Source organism: Nicotiana tomentosiformis, chromosome 12 (genome assembly GCF_000390325.3).
Source record: "Nicotiana tomentosiformis chromosome 12, ASM39032v3, whole genome shotgun sequence".
Classification (NCBI taxonomy): domain Eukaryota; kingdom Viridiplantae; phylum Streptophyta; class Magnoliopsida; order Solanales; family Solanaceae; genus Nicotiana; species Nicotiana tomentosiformis.
The window spans coordinates 135722725-135745545 of record NC_090823.1 but is presented as its reverse complement, the minus strand read 5'-3'; the positions used below and the strand labels follow the sequence as shown (position 1 = coordinate 135745545).

The 22821-nt window shown below is 35.9% G+C and overlaps 2 protein-coding genes across 12 annotated transcripts; both read left to right on the top strand.

The window, feature by feature from the left end:
- Positions 1 to 5625: 5625 nt before the first annotated feature.
- Positions 5626 to 6593, top strand: LOC117279886 (inactive protein RESTRICTED TEV MOVEMENT 1-like). Its single transcript, XM_033659502.2, has 2 exons — positions 5626 to 5832; positions 6261 to 6593. Exons 1-2 carry the CDS (start codon positions 5626 to 5628, stop codon positions 6591 to 6593), a joined length of 540 nt encoding a protein of 179 aa, XP_033515393.2.
- Positions 6594 to 11044: 4451 nt separating this feature from the next.
- On the top strand, positions 11045 to 22375 carry LOC104109455 (uncharacterized). Of its 11 annotated transcripts, XR_011412882.1 has the most exons (7): positions 11045 to 11185; positions 11773 to 11831; positions 11993 to 12035; positions 14720 to 14786; positions 15327 to 15379; positions 16034 to 16093; positions 22146 to 22375. XR_011412882.1 is itself a non-coding variant. In XM_070191966.1 (3 exons), the coding sequence occupies exon 3, from the start codon at positions 16727 to 16729 to the stop codon at positions 17939 to 17941; it is 1215 nt and encodes a 404-aa protein (XP_070048067.1). In that variant the 5' UTR covers positions 11045 to 11185; positions 11773 to 11831; the 3' UTR covers positions 17942 to 18972. The 11 variants fall into 11 exon arrangements, 1 of the variants encoding a protein (XP_070048067.1); XR_011412884.1 differs by lacking the exon at positions 11993 to 12035; XR_011412881.1 differs by lacking the exon at positions 14720 to 14786.
- Positions 22376 to 22821: the final 446 nt, after the last annotated feature.

The window sequence follows — 22821 nt, the reverse complement described above, 5'->3', positions numbered from 1 at the left end:
GTTGTTTTCTCTGAATATCTCCCAAAAATTGCCTCAATCCGAGCTCCAAATCGGTAAAAATGGATTTCAGAACTTAAACTCTCTGCCTAGTCATTTGCTCTACGCTGTCACGGACAAACACATGCGATCGCGAAGCACAGTTTTCCACTGCCCAATTTTAACCCTACGCGATCGCGGATCCCTTCACGCGATCACGAAGCACAAAGTTCCCAGCTCTACGCGATCGCAGCCCTCTTCACGCGATCGCATAGAGCAAACGCGTGGCCCAGCTTCCTCTCCAATTCCCCTATGCGAATGCGTCATTTCCCATGCGTTCGCGTAGCACAGCCTGGCCAAACCTATGCGATCACAATTGTCTTCACGCGATCGCGAAGAACAAAAATCATCACTGCCTCAACAAGCCTACGCGATCGCGGGTGACTTCACGCGTTTGCATAGAACAATCTCACCTCTGCCCAAACAAGCCTATGCGATCGCGGACCTTCTCACGCGATCGCATAGAAGGAAACCAGTGACAGAAAACCAGGATTCTTCAGCTAGAATGCAAAGTCCAAAATTGATATGTTAGCCGTCTGAAACTCAACTGAGGCCCCCAAGACCTCAACCAAATACACCAACAAGTCCTAAAATATCATACGAACTTAATCAAACCCTTAAGTCACTTCAAATAATGCTAAAACCACGAATCATACCCCAATTCAAGCCTAATGAACTTTAAAATTTTCAATTTGTACAAACGACTCCGGAACCTATCAAATCACATGCGATTGACCTCAAATTTTGCACACAAGTCATAAATGGCATGACAGACCTATTCAAATTTTCATAATCGGATTCCGACCCCGATATCAAAAAGTCAACCCCCGGTCAAACTTCATAAAAGTTCAACCTTCGCCATTTCAAGCCTAATTCCACTAGAGACCTCCAAATAATTTTCCGGACACGCTCCTAAGTCCAAAATCACCATACGGAGCTATTGGAATTATCAGAATTTGAATCCGAGGTCGTTTACACATAAGTCAATATCTGGTCAACTTTTCCAACTTAAGTTTTAAATTATGAGACTAAGTATCTCATTTCACTTCGAAATCCTTCTGGACCCAAACCAACTAACCCGGTAAGTCATAAAATAACTGTAACGAATAACTTGAGAAGTAAATGGGGGAACGAGGTTATAATACTCAAAACGACCGGTCGGATCGTTACAGTCATACATGCAAAAATTATGATACTGGTCAATGTACTTTTAAGTATATTCTTATCCCTGAATTCAACTTTCGTCTTCCGAAACTAAGGAATATCCTTTTAAATTTGTGTGAAAATAATTTTTAGTATGTTTATATTTTACAAATATAATAAATAAAGTACAAGGACAAACATCCTAAATATTGGACTATATTTATCACAATATACTTTCTTGTGTAAACAACTGTATGTTTTACTTTCAAGAGGGATATCAAAATCGACAATATACATCCCTCCTACAGTAGCTTCAAGTCGAAATCCAAGTTATATTTAACTTAAAACAGCCCTCAATGGCAATACAACACCATAGGAGTGACTTAAGCTACTCTTCACTTCCAATCTATAAAGTTTCATATGTTTTTTTAACCAATTCACTTGACAAACATTCATACATGCATAACAACAGAAACCATATCATAACCAAGTTATTTTCCTCATTTTCCAGCCATATATATATATATATATATATATATATATATATATATATATATATATATATATATATATATATATATATATATATATAACCCAACAAATGATAACAATATCTCTTCCCCCTTTTAAGTGCTACCTTGTAATCTTTCACTCCAAAACCACAACCAACATGTAATCAACCTTAAACACCATCAAAAGGATGTTAAACATACCTTAGGCAGTAGATAAAATTCGAACCTTAAGCTTAACTTACCTCACCATCATCTAAGAGTTATGGTTAAGGCAGAGCAACACGTATTAGGAGGAAACATACACAAAAAAATCTTGTCCACAAAGAAGTGTTCGTTAAGAAACCATCACATTAAGTACTTTTAAACTATAATATATAATTATCTAATTAACATGACAAATTATGCTAATGTAATAATATTTTTGGTATTTAGATGATTGTTGTATTATTATACATAAAATTTCTCTCATTAAATAAATTTTATTGTTCATTTATATAAATAAATGTTTAAATCATCACGCGCATGTGCCATTACTAACGTATGATGCACGGTCACAGATACTAGTACATTTCAAAAGGCAAGAATATAATGAGTAAGAATATGAATATGATCAAGTTTGGGCCAGCGGGAGGACGAAATGGACCAGTTTGGGATGAAAAGGGAAAAAGTGAAATAGCCAAGATTTTTGTTTCCGACGATGGACAAGTAGTTTGTTCACTTCAATTCCTGTACGTTGAAAATGGCCACTTTGTTTCGTCAGACTTACATGGTACTGCTGATCAACGAAGCAGAAATTTCTCTGCAGTAAGTATCCCCCTTCGCTAATTCTATTTTTCAGCCAACTTTGCACTCAATATTTTTAATAGGCAGTGGCGGAGTCAGGATTTCCACTAAGGGGGTTCAAAAAAAAAGTTAAAAATTTCAAAGAGATCGTCAGTGAGAGTTGAACAAGTAACCTCACAAAAGTTTTGAACCCTTTTGAAAAATAACACCCAAATTCTACGGCGAAACATGAGCTTAATGTGTTCAAAGTTTTGAGCTTTTTGAATATGGAGTCAAAACTTAATATTTTTGTAGTTCTACTATTAGTATTTTCCCAATATTTACTATTCCATTTCAGTCCTTTACCTTCCTTTTTTATTAGAAACATTATTCAATTAATACTAATAAATGTTATTTTTCTATAATAAAGATTTGGATTATCCATCAGAATTTCTTACTTGGGTAAGAGGTGCCTACCTTGGGAATTTTTTGAGATCAATAACATTTGGCACCAACAAAAGTTCCTATGGACCTTATGGCATCAAGTCCCCTACATATTTGCCCGAGTTCAACTTTTAAATAGGAGAAGATCGTTCTTTTGGTGGATTTCGCGGCACCAAATATGATAATTGCATTGAGAGTATCGGGATCTATGTGAAGACCGTCACATCCGCCAGGATCGGACCTAGAACTTCAAGCTTTACCCCTCGAGTAATTGTTAAAAGGGAGGAAGAGTAAATCAAAATAGTATCATCTTGAAAAGTCCCAAATTTTAGACTATTTACTATTTGTTTATGCTTATATCAAAATATTCTCTAATAAATGAAGGTTGAGAGCGAAGAAGATTAATTCAACATGTTTGCTTCTGTGAAAAAATTTGGACCCCGTTACTATTTAACTTTATGCTTATTTATTTGATTATCATCTTTTCATCATTTGGTGTTATGACTAATACGAGATACGTACGTAGAAACTAATAAAAGAACAAGGAGGGGGGGTGTATTTATAATAGTTTCTACTATTTCAACTTCACCTCTTAAAGCCAAGTTCACTACCATAAATGCACGACATGGCCGTCAAGCTTGAAGCATTTTTTTCATTTTATAGTACAAACAAAGTCTTTATCTAATTACGAATATCATAAGAAAGGATGGAACATAATATTCTAAAAACATAAGAAGAATTCAGCATCGCCATCAACGAAAAGAAATTTAGAGCGCAACAAGGAAGTCTCGTTTACATGCAATAAGCTTTTGCTAATAAATAGGTGAGTGCGATACTGACTTTATCACACAAGGAAATAGTTAAGTTCATTTATTTACACTATATTAAAAGCACAAAATTTTTTAGCGAAATCTTATAGACTTATCTCATCATTAAAAATAGATTTCATATTAGATTAATTATCATTTAATCGAATTTTAATAATTAAATATAAAAATCAATATGTAACCTAAATAATTATATGTTCTGTTTAATTTTAAAAATTATCGGATAAAATACCATTTCAAATTTGAATAAGTTATAAATTTAATAGATTTTTACATATGAATATAGAAGAACAATTAATGAGATTGACGTATTTCAGTAACACGTGATAAGAAACTTATGATACAAGTTAAAATCGACCATTATTTAAAGTTAAAACTTGTATGCTACGCTAGATGTATCAATTTTGTATGAAATTTGTACGAAATTTATAACAAATTTGTATGTTGCTATAGATGTATCAAATTTTACTAATTTTGTATTTAACTTGTATGAAATCTAATTTTCTTCCTCCCAAATTTAAACATAAAAATTTGCATTTAATGTTGTGTTAAATAAATTATGATTTTGTATTTAATGTGTATTAGAAATTTCAGATAAATTTGACGGAGATTAGATGTTATTGGAGGATAGAGAGGAAATCAGAGAAAGGAAAAAAGGAAAATAGTGTAAATGAATCCCTTAATTGAACGTTGTAATTAAAATGTGTGAGTCTTTTAAAGGTGAATATATACAAACTGTAAAAAAAGCTAGTTAGTTTTAATAATTAGCAAAACATAGTTAAACTAGGTAAAATAGTTTGTAATATAGTATATATAGGGGGAAAAAACCAAAAACTAAAGCCTTTTTAAACAATGCTTTATATCTTAAAATGCCCAAACCCCAGCACATTAGGATGTTCGGGTGAATAATAAAATTGGACATTTGGGTTTTTGGCTCAATAAAATTCTAGAAAATCAACCTAAGTAAGATAATTGGTAAAAGAATCCTAAACAACTTTTTTTCCTTCTTAGTCTATATGGCAGTTGGTTGGCTGCTTGAGCCCCTACCTCTAATAAATAAATAAAAAGAATCCTAAACCTAAACATAAAAGAAAAAACCCAACGTAAGTAAACATTAATTGGTATAAAAGATGGTAGCTTTTGGTTTAGTACTTCATCTTCAAAGAGTAGTAGTATTCTGGATGGAACCAACTACAAGGAGTCCTATCTACTTAAGGCTGCTGGTGATCCTTTATACGATAGGATATGTCAAATACTGTGAAATTGAAACACCTTCCTCCTCTCTATATATATATATAACTTCATCCTCAAATTGCTTACTACGAGGGTGTTTGGCTAAGCTTATAAGCTGGTCAAACTGGCTTATAAGCACCTTTTGGCTTATCTACGCGTTTGGTAAACACTCAAAGTGCTTATAAGTTAAATACTTATAAGCTAAAATCAGCCATAAGTCATAAGCCGGTCACCCCCAACTTATGACTTTTCAACTTATAAGCACTTTTAGTTTGACCAACACTTTTACTAGTTTATCCTTAATAATATTTTCTAATTCACAAAATACTTTTCCCAAAATAAATTTCTTAACTTTCTCTTCATTCCATATTCGTTATTAATTCTTTTCTTTATAAAGAAATTTTTAATTTATAATCTTTTGAAAAAGATTCAAGAGTATTTTAGTCATTTTACCAAAAGAATAGCTTATCAGTATTTTTTAATCAAACACATCAACTGCTTATTATCAGTTTCAGCACTTCTATCCAAACACGTAAATGTTTATTTTAAAAATCAGTTTCAGCATTTAAAAAATCTTTTCAGCACTACAAGCTTATCAGCTATTTACAATCAGCTAATCCAAATGGGCTTTACATTGCGCGCGTTTCATAAACCAAGAAATTAATATAATGAGTGTAGATATGAATATGATCAAGGTTGGGCCAGCGGGAGGACAGAAGGGAACTGTTTGGGATGAAAAGGGAAAAGGCCAAATAGCCAAGATTTTTGTTTCCTATGGAGGCCAAATTTGTTCACTTCAATTCCTGTTCGTTGAGAATGACAAATTTGTTTTGTCTGACATACATGTTGCTGAACACAACAAAAACTTCACTACGGTAAGCGATTTTTTTATCCGCCTTCTTCAAATGGAAGAACATGGTAGATGATACAATTAATCAAAGAAACTAATAGTCTGTTTGGCCAAACTTCTTTTGTGGTCAAAAGTATTTTTTTGTCAAAATTAAGGTGTTTGACCAAGCTTTTAGAAGGAAAAATAATGCTTTTGAGTAGAAGCAGAAGTACTTTCTACAAGTTTGGTCAAACAATAATTGTTGCTCAAAAGTGCTTTTCAAATTGATGAGTCAAATACAAACTACTTCTCACCAAAAGTACTTTTGAAAAAAATATTTTTTCAGCTAGGCCAAACAGGCTATAAATCAGAGACGCATTTACGATTTAAGTCAATTTACCTCTCATTCCTTTTATGCAATTTGTAAATAGGACCCCTAATAAATTTTCAGCGTCCATATTTCGATTAATGAAGGTTGTGTTGGATTATCCATCCGAATTTCTTACTTGTATAAGAGGTTCTTATGAAATCGAGACGCGTAATTATTCGTTAACATATACGAGGTCAATAACATTCGGCACCAACAAGGGTAGCTATGGGCCATATGGCATGAACACCGCATCATCAGGCACCAATTACGTAGATTTCAAGTTTGAAATAGGAGATGATCGTTCTTTTGGTGGATTTCACGGCACCAAATCCGATTGTCGGATTAGAAGTATTGGGGTCTATGTGAAGCCCATCACATCCTCCATGATCGCATCCACTGATTCTCAAGTGAAGGTTAAAAGGAAAGAAGAAGATTAATTCAACGTACTTTCATCATCTTCAAAATTTCCAGATAGAGTAGTTACTATTTTACTTTATGCTATTGTATTTAAAAATTCTCGAGTAAAGGTTGAAAGTGAAGAAGATTAATTCAACATATGTGCTTTCATCGATCCTGAAACTTTTCCTAATTAACTCGTTACTACTGTACTATATGCTTATTTTGATTATTTTGTATATGCTCTCTTTTCATCATTTGGTGTTTTGGTTAATGTTAGTGGATAATTGCACAATTGTCTTAATGGTGAATTCATCTTTGTGGATAATTTTGTTTCCTCAATTATATTGTGTGTAGGTGGTTTTCAGGTCCTCTTTATTCTAAATATCTTTTTTTTTTAAAATTCTACAAAATCAACGCAAGTAACACTGGTAAAAGAATCCTAAAGCTAATTAAAGTGATATTAATTGTATTGAATCCTAAACCAAAGAAATGACAGCATATAAGTAACATTAACCTAAACAGAGAAAGCCGTACTTAACATTTTTTATTTTGATGGCGGGTATGGCATGGACCCTACCCTGTCAATTAATTGAACAACAGGTGTACAAAAAAGGAGGGGCACATAAACCAAACCTCCCTCAAAGCAAAATCTTACAAGAGAGGATGTCCAAAAATAAAGAGTATTGGTCTAAGACCATAAATAAGTGATTGTGCAAAGGCACAAGTTAGAACATCTGAACTTTAATGAAAGCACTCTTGAGGCAGTATTGGTTGATGGCCTGAAATGTGTGTTCCTTGGAAGGATCTGCTTGTGTGGAAAGAATTGATCTTCAGACAATTCTCCTACTTCCTCCAATATATGTGTAGTTCGATCATGGTGGATGAAAGTTCCAACCTAAGTACTTCTTAGCTCTACTTCCTCCACTCGATCTTGAGTCAACTGCTTTTTGAAGTATCCATGGAGCTCCAGCTTTGCCAGAGGCGGATCCAGGATTTAAATCCTATGGGTTCAACTTTTAAATTTTTTAGCATTGAACCTATTATATTTTTAAATTTTTTGTAATTTTAATGATTTTTTACATATAAATTTTTACTCTGCGTCAAAAGTTATCGGTTCAATTGAACCCGCGGAGTATATGCTACATCCGCCCCTGAGCTTTGCCTTGGATCAAATGAACCAGAAGCATAGAATCAAGTTCCAAGATGCAATTGTTGCACAGATTTTCACAACACCAGGTTATACCAAACAAAGCAGCATCGGCTTCACTAAAATTGTTAGTTAAGAATTGAACCGATTTGGCAAAAGCCATAACCATATCTTCATTTCCTTTCCTAACAATCCCACCTGCCCCTGCCTTGCTTTGAGATTCTAAGAAAGCCGTATTTAACATAAGCGGCAGTTTTTGGTCTTTCCAAAAAGAAATTATTAGTACTTCATCTCCAGATTATAAACTAGAGTAGTACGTTATTAAGTAGTAGGATTATTCAGACAAACAAGAATGAATAAGAATATGAATATGATCAAGATTGGGCCAGCATTTTTGTTTGCGATGAAAAGGGAAGATCTGAAATAGCCAAGATTTTTGTTTCCACCGGCATTAATCTTGCTTCGTCACTTCAATTTGTGTTCGTTGAGAATGGCCAATTTGTTTTGTCTGACAGACATGGTTCTGAGTACAAATCTGGCTTCTTTACAAACTTGGATTATAACAAAATATATTTAAACGTTATATATAGCTTCAAACTCTTTTCAGTTGCATGTTAATTACTAGCACTGGTTCATATATTATTAATTGCCCTTAACGTTTTTGCACACGGAAAGACACTTGATAAGTTTTATGATAAGAGTGTTTATCTAATAAATTACGACCATATATCTCTCTTTAAATTTCTTTTTCTCTCCCTTTAATGTCTCACTTAATTAAAATTCACTGTTTAGAGGCGTAAGCGTAAATTTGGAAAAAGAAACTAGTAATAATTGTTTTTTGTTTTGTTCTTAAAGATGAAATATTTCTGAATATGTAATATCTTTTTGCGTTTAAATTTTTGTTTTCATTGAGTTAAATTATGAGAGGAATTGATTGAAAAAACTCCACTACACGTTAGTGCATAGAGTAATAAGTTAGTGCATAATTAATACTCCATCCGGTCCACAATAAGTGACCAATTTATCTTTTTATTTTGGTTCAAAATAAGTGTGCATTTATATAATCAAGAAAAAATTCAATTTGTTTTTCCAAAATTAGCCTTATGTACGTATCCCTAAAAAGTCTTTTACTCCTCACATTAAATTATACTGCAACATTTAATTAAGGCTAGTTTAGTCACACTAACTATTTTTGTCTAGAATTTAGTATTTCCAAGGCAAATTGATCACTTATTATGGACCGGAGGGAGTACAGTATTACAATGAATACTGTCTAAAAATTATTTTTTATTAAAATTTTATCCGATATAATAAAATTCAATAATGATTTTCAAGAAGGAATTAAATTTTTCAAAGTATAAAAAGTGAAAAAAATAAAAAAATAAAATGTATTCCTTAAATTCCTAATGCAAGTAAAAAAGGTACAAGAATACTTCTAACATAGGTAAAAGAGGAAAAGATGCGTTTTCAAGAAGGAATCAAACTTCTTAGATTCACTATTCGGATTCTTTTCCTTATTTTTAGCTTTTCACAACTGTAACTCAATTACTAACTTCAATACAGTTAAGTATCTATCCTCCCTCTTTCTCTTTTTCAATTAGTTTTGCACATATATTGGTACACTTTGTTAGGAACTGTACTTTTTTCTTCATTTTTTTTGGATTTTTTCCCGATGTTTGATACCCCTTCTGACATCTGATTAGAAGCTCTCCGCTGCCAAATTAAAGGCAACTTCATTCTCAACACTTGAACCAGAGATCTCTTGTTAATAATGATATGGGTACTTATCACCAGGGGCGGATTTAAGATAGCGGAAAGGGGTTCACTCGAACCTCTTTTTGTCGTAAAATTACACTGTATATATAAGGTAAAATCTGATTTGTACCTTGATATATTACATTTTGAATCCCTTTAACACATTTTCTTTTAATTTTTAACTTTTTTCTTTTTTAAACCTCCTTAGCGAACACTACTAGAAATTTGTCCTTTTGCAACGTTTTTTATCAACGGTTATGTATCAACTGTTACAATAGTATGGCTACTGCCACGGTTATAACCGTCCCCATAGCCTGACGAACTTATTGGTACCGTTAATAAAAGTAAACTATTGCCATAGTCATATAACTGTCACCGTAGATTACTCTATAGGGACGATATATTAAACCGTCTCAATAGATTTGTCTATTGTGACGGTTTCTTGGGAGAAAACACTATGGGAACAGTTGTGGTTTCCCCCCAATTTTTCCTTCAATTATTTACTAAACTCGCGCTACATCTTTCAGTCCAATTTTTTTTATTAATATTTTTAATTTTTTATTCCTAATAATTGGTTTTTATTAAGAATATGTGGAAATGTAAGTGGTCACTTATTGTTGTATACTCACTTAGGCCTCATTTGTTTTTTTAAGATTAAGATGTCTGAATCTGAATACACGTCTGAATATCAAGATGTGTATTAAGATTAAGACATCTGAATCTGAATACACATCTGAATATTAAGATGTGTATTAAGATCTGAATACTAAATGATTAAGATTGTTTGATTTTTAACATCTCAATGTATAAAATTTACGTTTATTTAAAAATTAATAAACATAAAATTCAAATAAAATACTAATTAATCTAATATTCAATCACTAAAATATATATATTTTTAACATATGATAGTTGCTGGCGGTGATGGCTAACGGTAGTGCTTGTAAATGTCGACTAAAACCGGCGATCGGTGGTAGATTTGGTTGATAGTGGTAGTTTAGGGTAATAGCTAGTGGTGATTAGTAGTGGTAGCTATTATGATTGAGGATGGTGGCGGTGGGTAGTGATAGTTAATAATGGCGGGTGGTGGTGGTAGTAGTTGTGATTGAGGAAGATGGTGGTAGGTGGTGGTAGTTTATAATGATGGGTAGTGCCAACTATTGTTGTTGATGGTGATAGGGTGGTTAGTTGTGGTAGTTGAGGTGGATGAGTGTTGGTTGTCGTTGATAATGATGGTGGTGGGAATGGTGGGTGGTGATAGTCGACAATGGTGGCAGCTATGATTAAAGATGATGGTGGTGGTGGTTAAGTATGGTTGTGCTAGGTGGCATGGTGGTAGTTGATAATGGTAGGCGGTGGCGGCAGTTAATAATAAATATGGAAGATAGCATCTTAATGAAATTAAGTATCTGTTATAGATCTTAATGATACAGACATATTCATATCCATTAAGTGGTTGTGAAGTAAAAAAAAAATAAACACACTTAACGATTAAGATCTAAATAATTAATATTCAGACTTTAAAAATAAATGCACTTAATGTCCGAGATCTGAATAATTTAGATTTAGATTTTCATTAAGCGCAAACAAATGAGGCGTTAGAGAATATCGAAAGCCAACACTCAAGGCCTAATATTTTCCAACCCCAATCCCTCCGTAAAACCCAATCTCCGACGAGTCTTCTCCTTTGGACACACCTTAATCGAGCGTGCTTCTAGGTCTGTTGAGGTAAGCTCTATCAGAGAAATTTATTTTCTTTCCTTTGTGTATAGGCTTTAGATGAGAAACTTCAAAGAGTATTGTCAAATTTCTTTAAGTTTGTTGCTTTTGGTTCTGCTTCTAAATTATTATGCTGAAGGCAAAATAACATCTCTCAACACTATAATGTGTTCCCTAAGATTGGGAATTTGGTCATATCAATAATTAAGATGTAAGCAACTGAATATTGATGGTTGATGGTTGATGGTTGGACCCTTCTTATAATTTCATGATATGCTTTTGATTCAGTTCTCACCTTGAATCTAAAGTTGACCACCTTCAGAAATCTATAGGAAACTAGTATAGGTACGTATTTTTCAAAAACATCTATCATAGCACAAAGAAAATTGTACAGAGAAAATTCCATCTTTAACGAAGTAAATATTTGGTTGTTATGTTTGTTCCGTAAGTACGACACTGCACCGGTATATTAATGCTATCTTTGTCCTGAAACCTTAAGAAGATTTTTGAATTATTGCTGAAATTTTAGATGGTTTAGGAACTTTTGTTATCAAACATTTTGATTTCGTTTGTAATATATGATAATTTGTATGTAGATAAACTTGCTAATCGTGCATTTTTGGGACAAAGTTATTCTCGAGGATCCAATCGAGAGGTACTTATTCCAGAATCAACTCTTGACTTCAATTGCTAGTATACTACTTCAATTCATCCTATAATATTTCTGTTTGCTGATGCATGAGTTTAATTCTTAAAGAACAATTTGTCTTTCTTATCTTATACATCTGATAATTCCTAGCTACTTTCACTGTTTAGGATGTTGGAATAATGGATGCGTTAAATCTATATATTTTAAATTGTAAGTTGTCCTTTGCTTTTCTTCTTATTTTGTTTGATGTTTTTCCTATTTGTTCTCTCTTTGACTGGAAAAAATAAGATTTTAGAGTTTGACACTAAGTCTGATTTACAAATTGTAGTGAAATATTACTTACCGGGCATAGAAATAAGTGGTGATGTTAGTTAGTAAGGCCTTGACTATAAATATTACTTACCGGGCACGAATTACTGTATACTTCGGAGAGTATTTGGCTTATTTGTTGCTATTGAAGTTACTGGATTTCTAATCTTCTTATTAAATTGTTATTCCGCTCTCCAACTAGTTAATTTCGTGAATGACGCATTATGATTCCTTTACGTGTTAGGTGGTGTTAGAATAGATTAGTCCTCCTGTTTATTTTCTTTTACTCTATTTGCGCATTCTGAATATTATTGGCCATACCAAGTGCCATGCGGCACTATATTGAAATTATGCCAACATAATGACCAGGTACGTCTCTTATGAATCCTTCCTGAAGGACTTCGAATAATATCTCTATATGCATGATATTTAGTGTTTGAACATATTTGGACACATGTCACCTAGATGCCATGTCGTTAGGACTTTAATCTCTTAGATATTATGTCGTAAGGGATAATAAGCATATTCTTATGTATCTGCATTCATTATGCTTTACTTTTTTTGGCTTATTCGACTGAGAATGAGTTGAACACTTAGCATATCACACATCTAGAATAATTCAATCTGCAATACTTGAAGCATGCTATATCTGTCCTCTGTCTAGTTGGGATAATTAAGAAACTAATGTGAATGTTAGAAACCACTAGGAAATGGGCTATAACCTGTTATATTCAAATCAGTTTTTTTTTTGTGTTTTAATTAGTTCAAATGCATGTTTGGATTTATTTTTCATACCATTTGGTCTGGTTTAATTGTCTGAACATAGAAAACAATAGGGATACTGCCTTTAGGAACTTATGGTAAGAAAAGTCGACAACCTGTTGATGTTAATGGCTATCCAGTTGCATTTCTCTAACAGGTTCTTTATATGACTAAACTGCAAAAAATAAGATTTTATAGTTTGACACTAAGTCTGATGTAAACAATTTAGTGAAATATTACTTACCGGGCACAGAAATAAGTGGTGATATTATTTAGTAAGGCCTTGACTATGGAGATTTACTCGTGTAAATATTTACTTCTTTCTCAATTTATAGCCTCTTAGCTGCGTGGCCTCTTTTTCTTATTTTTCATGATTTAAGTTACTTTGCAGAATGATCTGGAAAATTAATTTTAATTGTAAAGAAGTTCACTATATAGTTTTGGATTCGAGTTTTTTTGAAGTATACCAAGTTTCCTCTGTTAGGCAGCTCATTTGAGCTACTTCATTCAATAGTATCATATATAGAAGCTTTAGAAGTAGAGATCACAGAGATTACCTGTATTATTTTAACTAGATGTGATCAAGCTGTCCGTCGCTTGCTTATCTGGCAAAACTAAGAATATTACTAGTAAAAAATAACCAACTTTCCTCTGCTAGGAAGCTAATTTGCGCTGCGTCATTTAGTACCAATGTACCATCATATATAGAAGCTTTAGAAGTAGAGATAATGGAGTATTACCTGTATCATTTTCACTAAATGGGATCAAAATATCAAATTGTCCGACACTTGCTTATCAGGCAAAACTAAGATTAGAACCAGGTCAATGGCTGTTGTTCATAGTACAGAACTTCTGAATTTCATAAGGAGGTTCAACTTCGGAATACATGTTGCTAGTTATAAGTGAAACTGGATCATTGTTGCCTTTTCTTTTCCTGGATATCAGAATCATATATTGCTGATCATCTTAACATGCTTCTGCTGATCATAATATTCAAGTATTTGTATTACTTTTTATGGTACACACTGATAAGGTTGTGGCACATGTCATTTACTTAAAAATTGTTACATCCTATATTTTTGTACGTAAAAATGCGTCGTAAGCAAACTAATGTAGGACCAAAAATGAGATAATATTTAAAAGTATATAAAGTAAGTTAATCATGTTACCTATGAGGTTACAAATATTGAAGATCATGAACAACAAGTACAAAGAGGGTTGGACAGTTCAGAAGCTAAAGCAATTGAATAAAACAATGTTTCGTCGAAAGTCGACAAGTTGGGAATGTTATAACATGTACCTTTGGGGTGAGACTAGGGTGATTAAGGAGATTATGTTATGATTTATATTAGTCGTATTACATCCGTGTGTTATGTTTTAATATCAAGCGAGTTGTGGAACAAAAGTCGATGAAAGTCATCACAAGTTACACTCATAAGTTTTACTGAAACTTTGGGTCAAATATAACTGCAATTTTCTTCCAATATACATAGAGTTATGGGGTGTTCCACCCATCAAATTAAAGATCTATGAGTCTATTTTCCAATGCATTAAACTGTTTGTCAATAAAACATCGGAGTAGTGAGATATGGGCATTTTTGCGATACTGCGCAAGCTGCTAGGTGACAAGTAGGTGTGTCACCTACTTGCTTAAATGAAAGCCCAAAAATGGGCCATTTCGGGTCGTCCAAAGAGGCCTTTTAAAGGCCTATTTTCTTCATATATTAGACTTAAAATAGAGCATAATAACCAGACATAAGCTCTGCAAAGAATCCTCCCAAAAATTTCCCACAAACCCTAATTGATTTTCTCTCCCTTTCAAGTTCTAATTGGAGGTAAAACCTAGAGTTTGAAGAACCAAGATAGGAGCTGAGTTATCCAACAAATAAGGTGAGTTTACTGCTCTCTTTCATCCAGTTTTTCTTCTGTAAATTCATGGTAAGTCGTTCTATACTTGTAAGAACTCACGGGACGGTGATCGGAAGCCGTGAGTTCGAGTTATTCACTTGTAGCGGACTGTTTTGTGGACTGTTTTGTGTTGCTGTTGGGCTGCGTGTTTTACTACTGTTTTGTGGAGTTTTGGAGGAGGAAGGGGGTGTATAAACACCATATAAATATAGGGTGGTTGGCTGGTCGTTCGTCATAACATTTTCGGGTCGTTTGACACTACTACGGTGGTCATTTTGTGTATGAAGAGATTGGGGTGTGTTGGGCTGTTTTGTAGTAGTTGATGGTGTATATAGGGCTGGAAAATGATGTATATATGTTGTCATTATTCTGTTCTTGTATTGTTGGTGTTATCTTGAATTTGGAGGAAGTAAGGATTATAGGGGAGATGCTGCCCGTTTTAATACAAAATAAGTTTGTCGTTCGTTGTGCGATAGTTGTAACTTTCGTAACTTAACGATAGTATTATTATCATTCTTGTAGATTAAGGTGCGAAGAGGTGAGTTCAACTTGGTGATTGGAAAGATTGTGATAAGGTATGTTAAGGCTAAGCCCTTCCTTCATTTTGGCATGATCTCGTAGCTACATGTGTTAATAATGAGACATAAAGAGAAGTTCGTATTCATGAATTTATTCACATTATTCTAGTCTCATAAGTTACAATATTATTCCTTATCGAGACTTCATATTCAGTTTAGTTTTGTCTTTATTCAGTCAAGAGAGCAGAGGGTCTATATATATATATATATATATATATATATATAGTATTACACTATTTTCACCACCATCGAGCTATAATCGGTGGGCAGGCCCCTATTGGGCAACCTCTGATCAGATGGTAAGTTATATATACCGAGCCTACTGTGGCCGAGCGCCTATGAGCAAGCCCAGGATGGCCGAGATACAGAGCCCAGTATGGCCGAGCGCCTATGAGCGAGCCTACTACGGCCGAGTATTTACACGTACCGAGCCTTATAGGGTCGGACATTTATTTTACTTACTATATTGAAGGAGTTTAGTCACTATCAGCAGGTAAGTATATCTCCAGATCATATTTGACTCCCAGTTACTTCCAGTTATTATATTATCAGTTCAGTTTCAATTTTCAGTTATGTTATTGCCTTACATACTCGGTACATTATTTCATACTGACGTCCCTTTTCCGGGGACGCTGCATTTCATGCATGTAGGTTCAGATAGACAGACGAGTAGACCTCCTCAGTAGGTGTTTCCAGAGTTTAGCCTGATCGGTAAGCTCCACATCCTTCGGAGTTATCGGGTCTAGGTTTTTGTGTGCATCTTATGTATGTATTTATATATATAATATGGGTAGGTCGAGGTCCTGTTTCGATCACAATATATCTATCAGTAGAGGCTTGTAGACATATCCTATTGGTTAGTGCAGTATGTTGGGTTTGTATGCCTGGTATGTATATTTGATGGTTTGTCAGCTGTAGTAGCTATGACGGCCTTGTCGGCCTAGCTTTATATTGATGTTTAGTTAGCGCTAGTTTCCATTCAGTTTTATATTTTGCTTCGCAAATTGTATTGCAAGGTGGCCCCATAGCCAAAGTATGACATTATATGTTCAGAGTCCCTTGGTCGCAATTTGGTACGCCAGGTTAGGTGAGGCACCAGGTGCTTGTCTCGCTCCTAGGTTCAGGGCGTGACAAACTTGGTATCAGAACAGTTCTGTCCTAGGGAGTCTACAAGCCGTGTCTAGTAGGGTCTTGTTTATAGATATGTTGTGCACCACATTATATAAGCAGGGAACTACAGGGCATTTAGGAGTTGGTTACCTTTCTTTGAAATCTAAATCGTGCCATAGAACTGAGTTATAGGAAATTTGAATTAAACTTATGTGTTGGTATTTGCATGCACAGATGACGGTGACTAGGAAGACTACGGCTAGCCAGAGGAGAGATACAGCAGCAGGTGAGGGGACCAGCAGGGTACCCCCAGTAGATGGGGCCCAGTCTGAGGCTCAAGGTGAGACCCCTACTCAGCCATTACCGGCTCCTCCACCAACTACGGAGATTCCTAGGGAAATCGCACATCCAGTTCCCCCTCCACTTCCATTAGATCAGGACTTGAGGAGTGCGGTGCATTTGTTGACACAGTTGGTAGCTACCCAGCAACAGGCTAGGGCATCAGCTAGTGCAGGAACTTCTGAGGGGTCTGGGAGTTCAAGGGTCCGAGAGTTTATTGCTTTGAGTCCCCCAGAGTTCACGGGGACAGATCAGAGGGAGGACCCGCAGGATTTCATAGATCAGCTTCACAGGATCTTTCGTGTTATGCATGCCACGGAGAAAGAGGCAGTTGAGCTAGCAGCTTTTCGACTCCGAGATATAGCCATCCTTTGGTACGAGGGATGGGAGAGGTCCAGGGGACGTGATGCACCTCCAGCTATTTGGGAGAATTTTTCAGATGCCTTCCTTGACCAGTACTTACCACGGGAGATCCGACAGGCTCGAGTCGATCAGTTTCTAGCCCTCAAGCAGGGTAATATGAGTGTTCGAGAGTATAGTCTCCGTTTTGACTCATTGGCCAGATATGCACCATCCATAGTTACTACTATGCGGGACAGGATTCACAGGTTTATAGCAGGGTTAGCCCCAGAGTTAACCGAGGCATGTGCCACCGCTGCATTGCAGGATAGTATGGATATCTCCCGGATTCAGGCATTCGCCCAGAATATAGAAAGGGGTAGGCGTCGGCAGCAGGGTACAGAGAGGGCTGAGCAAGGGCAACGTAAGAGGATGAGATTTCCCAGGTCTCAGGAGCAATATCAGGGTAGTTATAGGACCCAGTACTTCGGATGGCCACCTAGGCCTCCGCCACCTCAGTTACAGGGTTACAGGTATGACCGTTATACTCAGTCAGGACCAGGTGAGAGCTCACGGGCGTCGGGTTTGCAGCGACAGCGAGGATCTGCGCAGACATGGTCATTTCCTCCACGGTGTGACATCTGTGGTAGAGGATACTTGGGCCAATGCCGAGCAGGTTCTGATGCTTGTTATACATGTGGGCGTCCAGGGCATATGATGCGAGATTGCCCAAATAGATATTCGAGGGGAATGGCACAACCATCAAGTTAAGCAACAGGATCATCTATGTCAGTGCATCCTTCAGGGCGCGAGTCTCAGTCTTCGGCTGGTAGAGGTCGGGGCAGAGGTAGAGGTTCCAGTTCAAGTGGTAATCAGAACCGTATCTATGCTTTAGCGGGTCGACAGGACCAGGAGTCTTCACCAGACGTTGTGACAGGTATATTAACCATTTGCTCTCACGATGCTTATGCTTTGATAGACCCAGGATCTACTTTATCGTATATTACCCCATTTGTCGCGAGGAAGTTTGGTATAGTGCCTGAAATACTAAGTGATCCTTTTGCGGTATCTACACCGGTCGGAGAATCGATTATTGCTAGACGGGTTTACCGAGGTTGTACGGTGACAATTTGTAGTCGTCAGACCTCAGCTGACCTAGTTGAGCTAGAGATGATGGATTTTGATGCTATCATGGGCATGGACTGGTTGGCAGCTTGCTATGCCACAGTTGATTGCCGAGCAAAGGCAGCCAGATTTCATTTTTCGGGTGAGCCAGTCCTTGAATGGGTAGGTAATACACCAACACCCAGAGGTAGGTTTATTTCCTATCTGAAGGCGAGGAAAATGATCGCAAAAGGGTGCATTTATCATATTGTGCGAGTTAGAGATGCAGATGCTGAGATACCTACACTTCAGTCTATTCCCGTAGTCAAAGAGTATGCAGATGTGTTTCCAGATGAGCTTCCAGGTATTCCTCCAGAGCGAGAGATTGATTTTAGCATCGATTTGCTTCCAGGAACTCAACCAATATCCGTCCCTCCGTATAGAATGGCACCTGGCGAATTGAAGGAGTTGAAGGAGCAGTTAAAAGATTTGCTGGAGAAAGGTTACATCAGGCCCAGTACCTCACCTTGGGGTGCACCAGTACTATTTGTGCGGAAGAAAGACGGCTCGCTGAGGATGTGTATCGATTATAGGCAGCTGAACAAGGTAACTATTAAGAATAAGTATCCACTTCCAAGGATCGATGACTTGTTTGATCAGTTGCAGGGGGCTAGATGCTTTTCAAAGATAGATTTGAGGTCGGGGTACCACCAGGTCAGAGTTCGGGAAAAAGATATTCCGAAGACAGCCTTCAGGACCCGATATGGCCACTTCGAGTTCCTTGTCATGTCCTTCGGGTTGACTAATGCACCCAGAGTTATGGGGTGTTCCATCCATCAAATTAAAGATCTATGAGTCTATTTTCCAATGCATTAAACCGTTTGTCAATAAAACATCGGAGTAGTGAGATATGGGCATTTTTGCGATACTGCACAAGCTGCTAGGTGACAAGTAGGTGTGTCACCTACTTGCTTAAATGAAAGCCCAAAAATGGGCCATTTCGGGTCGTCCAAAGAGGCCTTTTAAAGGCCTATTTTCTTCATATATTAGACTTAAAATAGAGCATAATAACCAGACATAAGCTCTGCAAAGAATCCTCCCAAAAATTTCCCACAAACCCTAATTGATTTTCTCTCCCTTTCAAGTTCTAATTGGAGGTAAAACCTAGAGTTTGAAGAACCAAGATAGGAGCTGAGTTATCCAACAAATAAGGTGAGTTTACTGCTCTCTTTCATCCAGTTTTTCTTCTATAAATTCATGGTAAGTCGTTCTATACTTGTGAGAACTCACGGGACGGTGATCGGAAGCCGTGAGTTCGAGTTATTCACTTGTAGCGGACTGTTTTGTGGACTGTTTTGTGTTGCTGTTGGGCTGCGTGTTTTACTACTGTTTTGTGGAGTTTTAGAGGAGGAAGGGGGTGTATAAACACCATATAAATGTAGGGTGGTTGGCTGGTCGTTCGTCATAACATTTTTGGGTCGTTTGACACTACTACGGTGGTCGTTTTGTGTATGAAGAGATTGGGGTGTGTTGGGCTATTTTGTAGTATTTGATGGTGTATATAGGGCTGAAAAATGATGTATATATGTTGTCATTGTTCTGTTCTTGTATTGTTGGTGGTATCTTGAATTTGGAGGAAGTAAGGATTATAGGGGAGATGCTGCCCGTTTTAATACAAAATAAGTTTGTCGTTCGTTGTGCGATAGTTGTAACTTTCGTAACTTAACGATAGTATTATTATCATTCTTGTAGATTAAGGTGCGAAGAGGTGAGTTCAACTTGGTGATTGGAAAGATTGTGATAAGGTATGTTAAGGCTAAGCCCTTCCTCCATTTTGGCATGATCTCCTAGCTACATGTGTTAATAATGAGACATAAAGAGAAGTTCGTATTCATGAATTTATTTACATTATTCTAGTCTCATAAGTTACAATATTATTCCTTATCGAGACTTCATATTCAGTTTAGTTTTGTCTTTATTCAGTCAAGAGAGCAGAGGGTCTATATATATATATATATATATATATATATATATATATATATATATATATATATATATATATATATATATACAGTATTACACTATTTTCATTACCATCGAGCTATAATCGATGGGCAGGCCCCTATTGGGCAACCTCTGATCAGATGGAAAGTTATATACCGAGCCTACTGTGGCCGAGCGCCTATGAGCGAGCCCAGCATGGTCGAGATACATAGCCTAGTATGGCCGAGCGCCTATGAGCGAGCCTACTATGGCAGAGCAGTTATATATACCGAGCCTTATAAGGCCGTACAATTATTTTACTTACTATATTGAAGGAGTTGAGTCAGTATCAGCAGGTAAGTATATCTCCAGATCATCTTTGACTCCCAGTTACTTCCAGTTATTATATTATCAGTTCAGTTTCGATTTTCAGTTATGTTATTGCCTTACATACTCGGTACATTATTTCGTACTGACGTCCCTTTTCCGGGGACGCTGCATTTCATGCATGCAGGTTCAGATAGACAGACGAGTAGATCTCCTCAGTAGGTGTTTCCCGAGTTCAGCCTGATCGGTAAGCTCCACGCCTTTCGGAGTTGCCAGGTCTAGAGTGTTGTGTACATCTTATGTATATCTGTATATATGTTATGGGTAGGTCGGGGCCCTGTTCCGATCATAGTACATCTATCAGTAGAGGCTTGTAGACATATCCTGTTGGTTAGTGCAGTATGTTGGGTTTGTAGGCCTGGTATGTATATTTGATGGTTTGTCAGCTGTAGTAGCTATGACGGCCTTGTCGGCCTAGCTTTATATTGATGTTTAGTTAGCGCTAGTTTCCATTCAGTTTTATATTTTGCTTCGCAAATTGTCTTGCAAGGTGTCCCCATGGCCAAAGTATGACATTATATGTTCAGAGTCCCTTAGTCGCAATTTGGTACGCCAGGTTAGGTGAGGCACCAGATGCTTGTCTCGCTCCTAGGTTTGGGGCGTGACAAAAATATTTACTGTTCTTGCTAAATCTAATAGCCACTATTTGTTAAAATGTTTGCTGTCGGTAAGATTTGCCTTACGTAGCCCGTTTATGTGATGGTTTTGGTGACTGTTAAATTTCACAACAATGAAATTCATATAATTTTGAGAATATGTTGCTTTTAAAGTATTAATGTTTTTCTCAAATGATACAACTCTACCTTTTATTTTAAGGTGTCTTTTTTAGGAGAATGAAATAAAGTGGGATTGTTCTTTTGCTAAAAAATACGAGTAAGAGAGGGGAAGCGAAAGTTGAGAGACCTTGATAGATCCATTTACATATGCAAGAGATTGAAAAGCGATTCCTTTAATAAGATGAGCAGTGAATATAAAGAAAGAAAAAAACTACAGTTGCTTTCTTGGATTCTTATTGGTTTATTATTGTTCAAAGATTCCATTGGGAGTAGAAGGGTAAAGGCCTAAACCTATCACTATCCTTTTATTTATTTTAAGTTTTCTTGTTTTGGGTGATTGCAGCTTATATCAAACTCAATTAATGGCTGAAAGGGCATTATGACAACATAGAATTCTTTTTGCCCATGAAACGAGATTTGTGGAAGCATTTTAGGTTCATAATAAGCATTTTAGCATATATTTCTGATTTGTGGAAGGATCTTAGGTTCTGCATAGAAATTGTATCATGTTTTGAGCAGGTTAAAAATTTTGGAATAGTCGTATCTACAAATGATGTTTTGAGTAAGTTAAAAATTTTGGGATAGTCGTATTTACAAAGGAAACTCCGCCGAAAAATTTAAGAATTTAGACGGTTAGAAAATTTTCGAGTTTTCAAATTGGTCATTCAATTACTTTATGATTCAATTCTCTTAAATTATTTGTTTAATTATTTCTGATTTTGTAGGTGCAGCGATTGCGGATGAAAGCAGTGACGAAGACCTTACTTGAGTGTTGTTGATCGTTGTTAGACTTTCTATTATCATGTTCAAGGATATTTTAGTTTAGAACTTTTTGTATGCAAACTCATCTATTTTGACTTTTGAATTATTGATCAAACAATGTATTCATATTTTTTGTATATAGATAATACTAGTTGGATATTTTAATTTTATTTCGTGATTTATATAAGTTATGGTGTAAACAATTTCATTGCATAAGAAAATATTCCTCATTTTGCTTCCATAAATATCAGAAATTATAATTGTGAATTGTTGCAATATAGAATATAACCGTTCCAAAAGACGTAGCAAATAATAAGTTGAGCCCCTGATAACTGTGGCAATATGTTACAATATCCGTTGTAATAGGGTGCTGATAATTATTCCAATATATCACAAAAATCGTTGCAATACATCATGAAAACCGTTGCAATAGACTTAAAAAATCGCTGGTATAATTATACCACAACAGTTTATAACCGCCCCAACAGAGAAGAAAATCATTCCCATAGATAGAACAATGGTAGTAGTTCCATAACCGTTACAATACCTCTATATGGAGACGGTTTTGAAACTGTTACAAATAATCATTCCAGTAGACCTATTGTAACGCTGAATCCCGGAATGCATCCAAATATGTCC

What these genes read in the sequence shown, in the direction of transcription:
- LOC117279886 (XM_033659502.2), top strand. Translation starts at nt 5,626, where the DNA reads ATGAGTGTAGATATGAATATGATCAAGGTTGGGCCAGCGGGAGGACAG. An exon ending in ACAACAAAAACTTCACTACG is followed by an intron (nt 5,833 to 6,260) that starts GTAAGCGATTTT and finishes CGATTAATGAAG; the next exon opens with GTTGTGTTGGATTATCCATC.
- LOC104109455 (XM_070191966.1), top strand. Translation starts at nt 16,727, where the DNA reads ATGACGGTGACTAGGAAGACTACGGCTAGCCAGAGGAGAGATACAGCA.